The 13,369-nt window shown below is 36.5% G+C and overlaps 1 protein-coding gene across 1 annotated transcript; it reads left to right on the top strand.

Annotated features, from left to right (window-relative positions):
* The first annotated feature begins 780 nt into the window (after positions 1-780).
* LIG4 (DNA ligase 4) lies at positions 781-8,266 on the top strand. The gene is made up of 2 exons (XM_017501680.2): positions 781-907; positions 4,482-8,266. The coding sequence occupies exon 2, from the start codon at positions 4,510-4,512 to the stop codon at positions 7,243-7,245; it is 2,736 nt and encodes a 911-aa protein (XP_017357169.1). The 5' UTR covers positions 781-907; positions 4,482-4,509; the 3' UTR covers positions 7,246-8,266.
* The last annotated feature ends 5,103 nt before the right edge of the window (positions 8,267-13,369 follow it).

The raw sequence follows: 13,369 nt of genomic DNA, 5'->3' as shown, positions 1-13,369 counted from the left end.
CTGCAAAATTTGTTTTAATGTAAAACAATATTTTATGTTAAAATAGTTCTAAAAGTTGTTTCTGCCACTCTTCATGGATAACTTCTGACTTCTCCATGGTGAAAGAGGACGGACTATAGCAAAAATTTCGATGGAAACCAACAGCTCCTGGAACATAAAAACTAGGGTTGTTTTTAATCTCTCCCCCCTCAATATCTAGTACCATTACTACATAATAATAGGTGCTCAATTAAAGTTTGTTAAATAACTCTATTTTTAATCCTTAAACAGATACGAGAAGAGTCCATAGTTGATTTCTGGTCATACAAATGTTTATGTCTGTATTGTAAATTATGTGTTGTTATGTATTATTTCTGTATTAAGAGAACTCATACCACAGTAGCAAACATCATGAAAAAAAAACAAACAGCTCTGTATAGTTTCCAAAAACCTATATTTTAAAAGTTTAAATGAAACAACCAACATTTTGAGTAGGGGATGCCCTCTTGTTTCTTGGGAGCTTTCACAACCAGCGAAATCAGTATAGTTACCATTGTTTTACGTACAGAGAACAAGAATTAGAGGCTATCACTAGCCAGTGCACAAAGTGATCTTAAGTCTCTCTCAACGACAAAATCCACTGGCTTGTGGACCAACTGCTTGCAAAGAGAATCTGCTGCTGAGGCCAATAGGAGCTGTCTGTACTCGAGACCCTAACCAGGATCCTCCAAGTCCCGCCTCCGCAGCCTCGCGGAGCTGCCGGCCCTCCCACCTCCCGCTGCGAGCCTGGCTGCGCCTGCGTGCGTGAGCCCCGTGACGTCACGGCCTCGAGTCTCCCATGCGCCTGCGCGGCGAGCAGCTGGCGGAACCGGCGACTTTGGCGCCAGCTTCCGGTTTAGTGGCTGTACCTCAGGCTTGACGTCAGGTGGTGAGTGTGTGGGTGGCAGGCTGCGGGTGTGTGGGGAGTCAGGTGGGGGATGTGGGGTGGTCGGCCAGGGGATTTGTGGGACGGCAGGCGGGGAGGGGGGTCTGGTGCGTCAGCCGGGCGTCAGGTTGGGGTCTGTGGGGCGGCAGGCAGGGTGTTTGTGGAGCGGGGGCTGATGGGGGTTGCCGAGTTCACCGCGCTGTAGCAGCGCCGCGTTAGAAGCCAGGCCTCTTGTTACTCATCTAGACCCAAGCCCCAGGCCATTGGACGATTTCTCCCATTTTTGACTCCCTGGAACTGTGTTGCTTGCTTTACCTGCGTACACGCTGATTCCTTCTCAGGGCAGCCCCGCGGGAAACCGTTAAGAGCTCATTTTACAGCTAGAATCCTCTGGTTCACAGAGGTAACGGGGCTTGCCCGAGGCCAGGTTTTCACTCGGAACCCGTTGAGGGTTGGGGAGAGTAGGGGGAACGGGACAGAGGAATGATGTAAATTCCCTCGGGATTTTCCATTTTCCAAGAAGGTACAAGGGGCCCTGGAGCGGGAAAGACTTTAGGCTTGGAAGAAATCACTTTATTTATCTTCTTACACTTCGTCGTTCATTAACCTTTGGGATCTGAGATCATCCCAAATTGTTACTATGTGCTGTGAAATCTAGGCAGCTGTAAACTCTTCGTTTCCTAGGGAAACACAGCTTGTCAAGGGTTGCATGAAGGAAACTTCAGTTGCATTAGTCACTTTCTGTTTTTTTCCCCAAGTGCAATAAAATAACACTTAATCACTTTCCATGGTCACTGAATAAAACCTGCTGGTTTGTCTTCCTATGTCGCTTCAGGACAATTTATTCAGCAACTGAATGAATGATAAATCGTTATTGTGTACTAGTAACTTGCATTCATTCTCCTGAAAGCTTTGCTTATTGTTAAAGAGTGAAGATTCTTCCCACCTTTTTATCTCCTTAGTATTTTGCAATATTTATGTTTTAAATGTTGCTTGGATCACCAAGCATTACAGTATTAAAATTACCAAAACTTATTACTTTTTAAAGCACAGTTTTAGATTATCTGATTTTATTTTCATTCTAATTTCTACACAATTTTAACCTCATTTTACACTTAAGAAAACTGAAGCTTAGAGAAATTAATTGCTCAGTATCACCCAGCTATTAAATGTTAGCATCCACATTTGAATTCAGATTTATTAGAGTCCAGAACCTGAGCCCTAAGAATCTCCTCATTTGTCTTACTGCAAATGGAATGAATCAGCTAAAATTCTCGGAATCCAAAAAATAAAATTAGCATGTAAAAAGGAATGGAAGTCCTAATCTTTGACTTTTTATGCCATTGTAATGAGCAAAAGTACTTATGCCTAGTTTATAGCAATTTTGGAATCCTTGTTTTCTGTATAGCCATTTTTAGAATACATAAGATGCACAACATTACCTACATTTTGTAATTACAAAGTAATTTAAGTCTTTGCCTGGGATTTGTTGAGGGAAACTTTAACTTTGAGACCATATAGAATCTATAAATATATCTGTAGAAACTATGTACCAATACTTGAACATTAAAGAAATATTACTACTTCATTTTACATAGTTTATATAGAAATTGTAGATACAGCATTGTGTACCGTGATGTACCCCCTTGAGGGAGCATGTTTTCAGAGCTAGGGCAGTGAACATACATAACCAGGTGGTGCAGTCAGTTATGCAAACCAGATTCAGGGAGAGGAAACAACAGTATATTCAAAGATAAAAGTTTCAGGGAAGTGCTCTCTCATGGGTTTATCCTTTGATCTAACCCACTCAATAGAAGTTTGGTTTCCTTTGTCGGAAATTAGACTGTCAAGTGCAGCTTTTTTCTTTATAAGGCCACCAAATGGCTGTTGCGAACCATTGCCAGGACAGTCAGAGCTGCTGAATATTTTTTAACCAAACTGTGTCTCACCCACTGTGCATGTGCATGCATGTGTATGTATGTGGTTTGTAACCAGCCCATGGCTTTCCCTGGTGTGCTTTTCCAGGAGTCAAATCTAGGTGTGTCAGTAATTCATTCAGCAAACCTCCTGCATGTCTGCCACTAGTAGCACAAATTATAGCACAATTTCTGGTCTCTAGAGACTGACAATTTAGTTAATGTAGTATTGTAATTAGCCATTTGGTTTATTTTGCTGGATACTAGATAATGTAGCCTTGTGCATGTGTGTGTTTCTCATTTGTTTGCTGTGATGGAGAATTGGAAAATTGGGAGTTACGTGTTCTCTGCACTATAATAGATCTCCCCACTCCCAGCGAAACTCTGACTCCACTGTCTGGTTATACATCGTGGTGTGCCAGGAGGTATCTGCAGCCACAGGATAAAACATAGTTTCTATTCATGAAGCATACATTTTACTTGAAACCTTTTTTTGGAAAAGTTATGTTAATGTTACATAGTTTATGCTAAAATTACTCTAATATATTTATCTTCCAATAGACCTTGTATGACTATTTAAAACTAAAGAAATTTCACACTTGTGAAATTTTAGGAAGTACTCTTGCCCTAGCTCAGCAAGATACTCATTCTTTCCTCTCTGACTTTAGCAGATACTTTAGGGAAAAGCTCTGTCCTCAGGACATTTTACAATTGTTTTATTTTGTTAAAGCACTTAGTATTTTATTATACTGTTTCCATTATACCCCCTTTTTAAATTTTGTTTAACAGAATTTATGTTCTTTTAAAGCAGAAGCATACTGTATTTTCCCCTAGCACAGTGTATGTAGCACATCTCATATGTAGTAATTAAATACTTAGGGAATAACTGGCATGGAAATACGAAAAAAATGGTATTAATACATTTATACTTATAAGACAATAAGTAACTATGGTAAAATATATAAAGTGAGGATTTTGATTTGGGCATTTTAAGTTGAGATTGAATATTGGTGTGATTTGGCATAGCTAACAGTGAAGAAGTGAGGGAAAAAAAACAGACATAGGTTTTCTTTGGCTGGAAGAAGAGGATACCTGTTTTTTGCTTTGTTTTGTGTTTTTGGTCAAGGGCCCTGCCTATGATTAGGATTTCTAGGAAGTCAAATTTCAATTCAGGAAATGAGTGTTTTGTTAAAAACATCTATTTGAAGAAGTTGGTTTCTGGTGCTGTGTAATAGTCTGTCAGGGAAAGAAGAGACATACAGTGAAAGGCCTTGCATTAGAAGCTCAGAAGTGAAGTGAATTAAGCCTGATTATTTTTTCTGTCGCCATTATTTGCAATATTTGTTTGTATTATGTGCTAAGTAATTGATATATAGAATAAGTCAATGAAAGTTGGAATTTAAGGAGAAAAATAATTAAAATAATTTCTGTATTACAAATATAGGAAATATAGCTGATGATACTTTTCATAACTGAATTAGAGTTGAAGCAAAATAGTTGTTATTAAATGTAGAGATTGAAAACATACATTGTTTATAGCATTGATCTATTTTATTTAGCAAACATTAATAAACATTTATTATGATCTGAGTGATCTTTGTAAGGTCTTTACATTAAATATTTAGTTGAATCTTAAAGTTATTCTCTTTTTGCTTTACTAGTTAAACTGGAAGATTCATCACCACTTTGATGGCTGCCTCACAAACTTCACAAACTGTTGCATCTCACGTTCCTTTTGCAGATTTGTGTTCAACTTTAGAACGAATACAGAAAACTAAAGGACGTGCAGAAAAAATCAGACACTTTAGGGAATTTTTAGATTCTTGGAGAAAATTTCATGATGCTCTTCATAAGAACCAAAAAGATGTCACAGACTCTTTTTATCCAGCAATGAGGCTAATTCTTCCTCAGCTAGAAAGAGAGAGAATGGCCTATGGCATTAAAGAAACTATGCTTGCTAAGCTTTATATTGAATTGCTTAATTTACCTAGAGATGGAAAAGATGCCCTCAAACTTTTAAACTACAGAACGCCCACTGGAACTCATGGAGATGCTGGAGACTTTGCAATGATTGCATATTTTGTGTTGAAGCCAAGATGTTTACAGAAAGGAAGTTTAACCATACAGCAAGTAAATGACCTTTTAGACTCAATTGCCAGCAATAATTCTGCTAAAAGAAAAGACCTAGTAAAAAAGAGTGTTCTTCAACTTATAACTCAGAGTTCTGCACTTGAGCAAAAGTGGCTTATTCGGATGATCATAAAGGATTTAAAGCTTGGTGTTAGTCAGCAAACTATCTTTTCTGTTTTTCATAATGATGCTGCTGAGTTGCATAATGTCACTACAGATCTGGAAAAAGTCTGTAGGCAACTGCATGATCCTTCTGTAGGACTCAGTGATATTTCTATCACTTTATTTTCTGCCTTTAAGCCAATGCTAGCTGCTATTGCAAATATTGAGCACATTGAGAAGGATATGAAACATCAGACTTTCTACATAGAAACCAAGCTAGATGGTGAACGTATGCAAATGCACAAAGATGGGGATGTATATAAATACTTCTCCCGAAATGGATATAACTATACTGATCAGTTTGGTGCTTCTCCTGCTGAAGGTTCTCTTACCCCATTCATTCATAATGCATTCCAAACAGATATACAAATCTGTATTCTTGATGGTGAGATGATGGCCTATAATCCTAATACACAAACTTTCATGCAAAAGGGAATTAAGTTTGATATTAAAAGAATGGTAGAAGATTCTGATCTGCAGACTTGTTATTGTGTTTTTGATGTATTGATGGTTAATAATAAAAAGCTAGGGCATGAGACTCTGAGAAAGAGGTTTGAAATTCTTAATAGTATTTTTACACCAATTCCAGGTAGAATAGAAATAGTGCAGAAAACACAAGCTCATACTAAGGATGAAGTAATTGATGCATTGAATGAAGCAATAGATAAAAGAGAAGAAGGAATCATGATAAAACATCCTCTGTCCATCTATAAGCCAGACAAAAGAGGTGAAGGGTGGTTAAAAATTAAACCAGAATATGTTAATGGACTAATGGATGAATTGGACATTTTAATTGTTGGAGGATATTGGGGTAAAGGATCACGGGGTGGAATGATGTCTCATTTTTTGTGTGCAGTAGCAGAGAAGCCCCCTCCTGGTAAAAAGCCATCTGTGTTTCATACTCTCTCTCGTGTTGGCTCTGGTTGTACCATGAAAGAACTGTATGATCTGGGTTTGAAATTGGCCAAATACTGGAGGCCTTTTCATAAAAGAACTCCACCAAGTAGCATTTTATGTGGAACAGAGAGGCCAGAAGTGTATATTGAACCTTGTAATTCTGTCATTGTTCAGATTAAGGCAGCAGAGATAGTACCCAGTGATATGTATAAAACTGGCTGTACCTTGCGTTTTCCACGAATTGAGAAGATAAGAGATGACAAAGAGTGGCATGAGTGCATGACACTGGATGACCTAGAACAACTTAGGGGAAAAGCATCTGGAAAGCTTGCATCTAAACACCTTTATTTAGGTGATGATGATGAACCACCAGAAAAAAAGCGAAAAGCTCCCCCAAAGATGAAAAAAGTTATTGGAATTATTGAGCACTTAAAAGCACCTAACCTTACTAATGTAAACAAAATTTCTAATATATTCGAAGATGTGGAGTTTTGTGTTATGAGTGGAACAGATAGCCAGCCAAAACCTGACCTGGAGAACAGAATTGCAGAATTTGGTGGTTATATAGTACAAAACCCAGGCCCAGACACATACTGTGTAATTGCAGGGTCTGAGAACATCAGAGTGAAAAACATAATTTTGTCAAATAAACATGATGTTGTCAAGCCTGCATGGCTTTTAGAATGTTTTAAGACCAAAAGCTTTGTGCCATGGCAGCCTTGCTTTATGATTCATATGTGCCCATCAACCAAAGAACATTTCGCCCGTGAATATGATTGCTATGGTGATAGTTATTTTGTTGATACAGACTTGAACCAACTGAAAGAAGTATTCTCAGGAATTAAAAATTCTAACGAGCAGACTCCTGAAGAAATTACTTCTGTGATTGCTGATTTAGAACATCGGTATTCCTGGGATTGCTCTCCTCTCAGTATGTTTCGACGCCACACCATTTATTTGGACTTGTATGCTGTTATTAATGACCTGAGTACCAAAACTGAGGGGACAAGATTAGCTATTAAAGCCTTGGAGCTTCGATTTCATGGAGGAACAGTAGTTTCTTATTTAGCTGAGGGAGTGTCTCATGTAATCATTGGTGAAGATCATAGTCGTGTTGCAGATTTTAAAGCTTTTAGAAGAACTTTTAAGAGAAAGTTTAAAATCCTAAAAGACAGTTGGGTAACTGATTCAATAGACAAGTGCAAATTACAAGAAGAAAGCCAATATTTGATTTAAAGCTAGCTTTCCTAGTGAAAGCCTCTGATCTGGCAGACTCATTGCAGCAGGTGGTAATGATGAACTACTGAACTACATTTTATTTTTGTATCTTAAAAATCTATGTCTAAAAAGTATTGTTAGACATAGGAAAACAATAATTTTAACTTTTAAGATGAAAAGACAATGGCCCAAAGCCAAGAAAGAAAAATAAGTGACTCAATGATTTTTTTATGATTAAGGTGAAATAATTAAACAGTCCAAAGAAGAGGTGTTTTTTATAATATCCATGTCGATATCTCGAATTTTTATTTAGATACTGATAAAATAGATTTCAAAACTTTTAAAGTTATGATAAGACCTAAACAGTATATTCTAAAAAATCAAAACTTTAGTAATAGTTTTTATCTGATAAAAGCATTGCAAGAAAATAGGGTAAAATTGTTACAATTGGACATGTAAAAATATGTCTTTTTACTTAGAGTTTAAAATATCCCTTTTACATGTGAAATACTGTAAGCAAATTTGTTTTTTAAGGTTAAGACCAAATGTGATAATAAAACTTTGTCAATGATGTTTTTAGCTAAATAAGAGGAAGTTGTATGAGACGTAATGATCTAAAAATTTAAAATTGAATTGGTTTGATTAAAAATAAAGCTTGCAGTTTTAAAAGTAGCTCACATTTAATTTAATTGTGTGAAATAGAACATGTCTTAAAGGAAGTATTTTTATGTGAATTTGTATTCCAGCATAAATAGTATTCACAAAAAGTGATTTTTCTAGATTTTATCTATTTAATAGGTGTCATTATAGATTATTTAAAGTCAGTATATATGGTATATATTATGTATGGATTTATATACCAAATTTTGGAATACAGTCTATCTCGTGACCATATTGAAATGTATGGAATTTGATCTGTGAGATACTATATGTGTATTATTTGAAAGTAAGGAAATTTTATCCAGACTATGAGACAAATGTATGTGATTTTGTTATACTTCTTAATTTAAATAAAATATTTAATATACTATTAAAATAATTTTTGTCTTCTGTTCTTTTTTAAATGATTCATAATAGTTGTATCAGATTTTTTGGTGTCAGTAAAATTTTTGGCTGGTCTCAATCTGTTTCCTCTTTATGATCCTTTGTATGTCACATTACCAATGAGTGTTATTAAAAATTTTACACTTTGTTTTTTTTTAAATATATGTTTTATTGTGTTTTAGGTTTGAGGGCACATGTGAAGAACATGCAGGATTGTTGCATAGGTACATAAATGCCCATGGGGTTTGCTGCGTCCATCCACCCATCACCTATATCTGGCAAACTTTTTTATGTATATTGAGAAAAATTAACAAATACAAATAAGTACAGTGGGAGAAAAGTCTGTACTGTTACTACTAAAGATAACAACATGTATTTTAGGTTATCAATGGTAAAGAAAGTACACAATAAATATTTAGAGCACAAGATAAATATTTAGTGTAACATGTATAAAGCAAACTATATGCTTCATTTAATCAGCTTTTCTCGATGAATTTTGAAAATTTTTACAATTCACTAAAATATTCCTCCATCATTTTAAATTGTTGTGCAGTATTTCATTGAATGCCCTGTAATGTAGCCCATTATTCAAATTTTAGACAATTTCACCATGCCACCCCTACCTTTTTTTTCCTTCTTTTTTTTTTTTTTGTTTTTTTTTGTTAGAAAGGGTCTCACTCTGTCACCCAGGCTGGAGTGCCATGGTGCCAAGTCAGCTCACTGCAACCTCCACCTCCTAGGTTCAAGCTCTTCTCCTGCCTCAGCCTCCTGAGTAGCTGGGATTACAGGTGCCACTAGAATAAAGTGCATGAGTAAAGACACTGGGTCAACTACTGATAGGATAAATATTCTGAAGCCAACTGAAAAACACCCTTGGCGTTTATTCTCCAAGGCTATGGTTTCTTGCCAGAAAGCAGGACAGCAGATTTACTAAGAACTGCTCCACCCTATTCCTTATCTCTGATGACTTAGAAGTGTCCTCAAGGAGTTCATTCATTTCAGGCTGATGTCAACTTTTTTGAAAGGTGGCTAGAGTAGCTACTTCATACTCATGCGCTTGACCTGGGGTCTACGTGAACAGGGCGGCTTTGGCCCCTTGGAATGCTCACTTCTGGGAAAAGAGATTGTGTTTAAACTATCTAACATGGAATTCTTCCAGCCCTAGATCTATCTTAAAAACAACAATTCACTTTCATTGAGTAGTACAAGTTCTTACTCTTCATTAGTAGCCTTTTGAGTAAAGAGAAGAATAAAGTAATTCCTGCCCTCAAAGAACTCACAGTGTTTTGACAGATAAGATAATTAGAATACAAAAGGTCAGTGTATTCCTAGTTAAAGGAATGATGGATTGTCTTGGAGGGGAAAGAGCCCAAGCATTAGAATCAAGTCATTCCAAGCTCAATTACAGTTCAGCTACCAATATCTGTCATTTTGAGCAATCACAACCTCTTTGAACTTTAGTTTCTAAACTGTCAAACGCAAATGACACCTGTCTAATCAAAATGTTTGAGGACAGAGCCATAGCCCCCAGCACATACTAAGAACTCTCTAGTTTTACTTGCTATTCTTACCCACACCTGGGTTAATAAGTGAGTAACTGGGGGAAAAAGGAGAATTTCACCAGGCATAGTGGTATGGAAAGTTTTTCCTTGCAGAGGAGAGATTATAAATCATAGGGTTATAAAAGTGTGGAAATATTTTTAAAGCATTGAGATTTAGGGGTAAGGGAGAAAGATAGATTAAGATAGTGTAGGGTAGATTTTGAAAGGACTGAAATGCCACTGCAGAATATGGACTATATCTTGTGCTCAGATAACTGCATGAAGAATTGTAAGCAAGATATTTTAGCCTCTAGTGTAATGCTTTTTATTTTTATTTTTATTTGTTTATTTATTAGACCACTTAAGGAATGATAAACACACAAAAAGCAGTACATATTTGAGAAATATATACAACTCGATGAGTTTGGAGTTAAGTATACACCTGTGAGACCACCACATTCAGGCCCTAAACTTATCCATCAGCTCCAAAAGTTACCTTATTCCCCAGTATTTATTGATCAAGTCCCCACCTTGCCTTCTGTTATTTAATGATTCACAAATATGAGTGCCTCTTGAATTCTAGGCTCTGTCCTAGTCCTGGAAGCAGCAGTAATCAAAGTAGGCAGACATTCCTACCTTCATTAGGCTTATATTTTGGTGGGTAAGATGGGAAAGAGAAAAATTCATGTTTCCTTCTCTTTCTGATTCTCCCTCTTTGGAGGCTATTTCCCTCAGCATTTCAAAACCATATATTTTCTGGCTGATGTTTCTTTTCACATGCAAGCGTTTCTAAGAATTGTCTAAACTTCTAGTTTTACTTTCTGGCTTTTCACTCTTAAAATTACATATACAATGTTCTAACAACGTCTTTGACCTCTTCATTGATACACCCCAATAAGAGCTTGTGGGGTGTTTTATTAAAGGAATGCAGGCACTTACATAGCGTTCACCAGGAAGAAATGATAATCATGTTCTGAAGTTATGTACTTGGAGGGAACATTGAAGGAAGAAGAGAATCCACCCAACTAATCAGTTAGAGGAACCAAATAAGCATTGGTGATTCTGACTGATAGACATCATGGGGAAGTTGGTTGCCTTTGATGGAACACATGCTTCCTTTGATATTTGAAACATTTTGGCACATAGAAAAAAAACATGGAAGTCTTCTGAAATCATAGGATTTAGTAATCTTGATGTCACCCTCTATCAAAAATAGCATGGAATGTCGAGCAGCCAGAACTTTCTTTCATATGTTGCTAGTGGGAATGTGCAATAGTACCACTTTGGAAAACTGGTGATTTTTAAAGTGATATACCTACTCTTAAACATGAGATTTGTTCGTTATACTCTGAGTAAATTGTATTTCAATAAATTATTTAAACGTTTGAAACGACTATTGATTGTATAGTAACAGAGACAAAATATCCCAATAATGCATTTTTAATTAATATTGCAGTAACAAAGAAATAGAATAATTCCAAGTAATGTTCAATTTTAAGAAATGTGAGAATAATACAATATTAAATGTACATTATGGCATGTAGCTGTATTAATAGACTAAATGCAGCAATAAAAAATTGGTATATGAAATTCAACAGCATTTCTTTTTAAGCAATAAAAATGGAAGTTAAATAAAAATAGGACACTTCTTAAATATAATGCTTCAAAAAATAAAAAGCCGGTAGTTTTTGGGATTCATTATCATAAATGAACAACATTTACAAAAGGACAAAGTGATGAATGGATGGAAACAGACATTGATATGTGTGTGAAGAAAACAGATGAACCTGAGAAAGCAGAAACTCCCTAGCAGGGATTTACAGGAAAGCACGTGGGCAAGTCTGAGATCAGCACCTGAAACTAAAAGGGACTTTGTCCAGTGGAATAACATGTGAGGGAAAGGAGCCCTGGGTAAATCTGAAGGGCTTAGTACCCATGACTTCTCAGAACTGAGCCACCATTGATGTTTTCCAGGTCAGGACCTCATAAAGAAGAAAAGATGGTGGGAATGGAATAAAAGGTGAGCAAAATAGGGGCAATGGAGAGACAAAGGAAATAGAAGGTCCACATTGAAGGTGAGGAGGAAGCAGCCAACATTTTCAGAAAGCAAACCATTATGGTTTTAAAAAGCAACACTAGTGGGAATTCTATAACATTAGAAAAATTACCATTAACTACATTTTCTTCTGGATGTTCAGAGAAGCTAAGCTCACCTGAAAACGAGGAACCAAACGATATGTGGGCTAAATATACACAAATAAGAAAATACTGTAATTGAAAGAATACATTTCTACAGAAGAATGAACACACGTAAGAAAGAAATGCCCCTAAAGCAGATCAAAGTTAATTTTTCTTTTAGAGTAGAAAATGTGAAAGAACAACATATTATTTCAGAACTGGAAAACTCAGAAATAAGCTGACTAAACTCAGGAACTAGATTTAAAAGAAAAAAATCTATGTGCTACTGGAAACTTAAACCCATAGAAATAATATGTGTAACTATAAAACATTTAACTACATAAAATATTAAACTACATAGAATATTATTAAGTCAACTTTGGTGGGGGTGGAGTAAGAAGAGGTCTGGGACATCTGCCTTTTTCCAACATCACTCTTCCCTAGATCTAACCCTTTAAAAGGCACCTAACCCCCTGGTCCTTAGTAGTTCAGTAGGACATGAATGTAATGATCTCTGAGGTCCTTTCCAACTTTAACATTGTGGTACATCCAAGAGCCATTTACTGGCAACCTTGAATTAATTTATTAATGCACGTTTTATATTTATTTACTTACTTGAGATGGGGGTCTTGTTCTCTCCTGCAGCCTCCCGAGCAGCTGGGACTACAGACAGATGCCACCATGCCCTGATAACTTTTCAAAAAATTTTTTGTAGAGATGGGGTCTAGCTATGTTATCTAGGCTGGTCTCGACTTCCTGACCTCCACCAGTCCTCCTGCCTCAGCCTGCTGACCGTTTATTTTTATGGTGAGATCCTCAGCTAGTATCCAAGATAGGTTTGGGAGATGGGACTCGGTGAGTAGCTGATAAAGTGATCCTGGGGAGGTGAGGGAATCTCTATACATGCATCTACCAATGGCTTTTTCAAGTCATGGTTTTTCCAAGGAACTCCTTTTCATTTCCATCAACTTTTGGTTTGAATATACAGTATGAGATTCTTCTATCTTATGTAAATAAAAACCTGTCATAGGTGGGATACTTTCATTAATCTCTAACATCACTATATGAACAAACACTTCCTAAACAAATGCACTTTCAAGACAAATAATGTCATTTTCTCCACAATACAATTGGATTGAATTGCCTCCCCTTTGTAGAGAGATTCTGTATAGAAATTCAGGAGAGCATTGCCTAATGATTAAAAGCCAAACTTTATTCCTCAAGAAGAGCAACCCCAAGGCACATAATCGTCAGATTCACCAGGGTTGAAATAAAGGAGAAAATACTAAGGGCAGCCAGAGAGAAAGGTCGGGTTACCCACAAAGGGAAGCCCATCAGACTCACAGCAGATCTCTCAGCAGAAACCCTACAAGCCAGAA

This window comes from Cebus imitator, unplaced genomic scaffold (assembly GCF_001604975.1).
Source record: "Cebus imitator isolate Cc_AM_T3 unplaced genomic scaffold, Cebus_imitator-1.0 Scaffold14, whole genome shotgun sequence".
Lineage (NCBI taxonomy): Eukaryota > Metazoa > Chordata > Mammalia > Primates > Cebidae > Cebus > Cebus imitator.
This window is presented reverse-complemented; position numbering and strand designations above follow the sequence as displayed.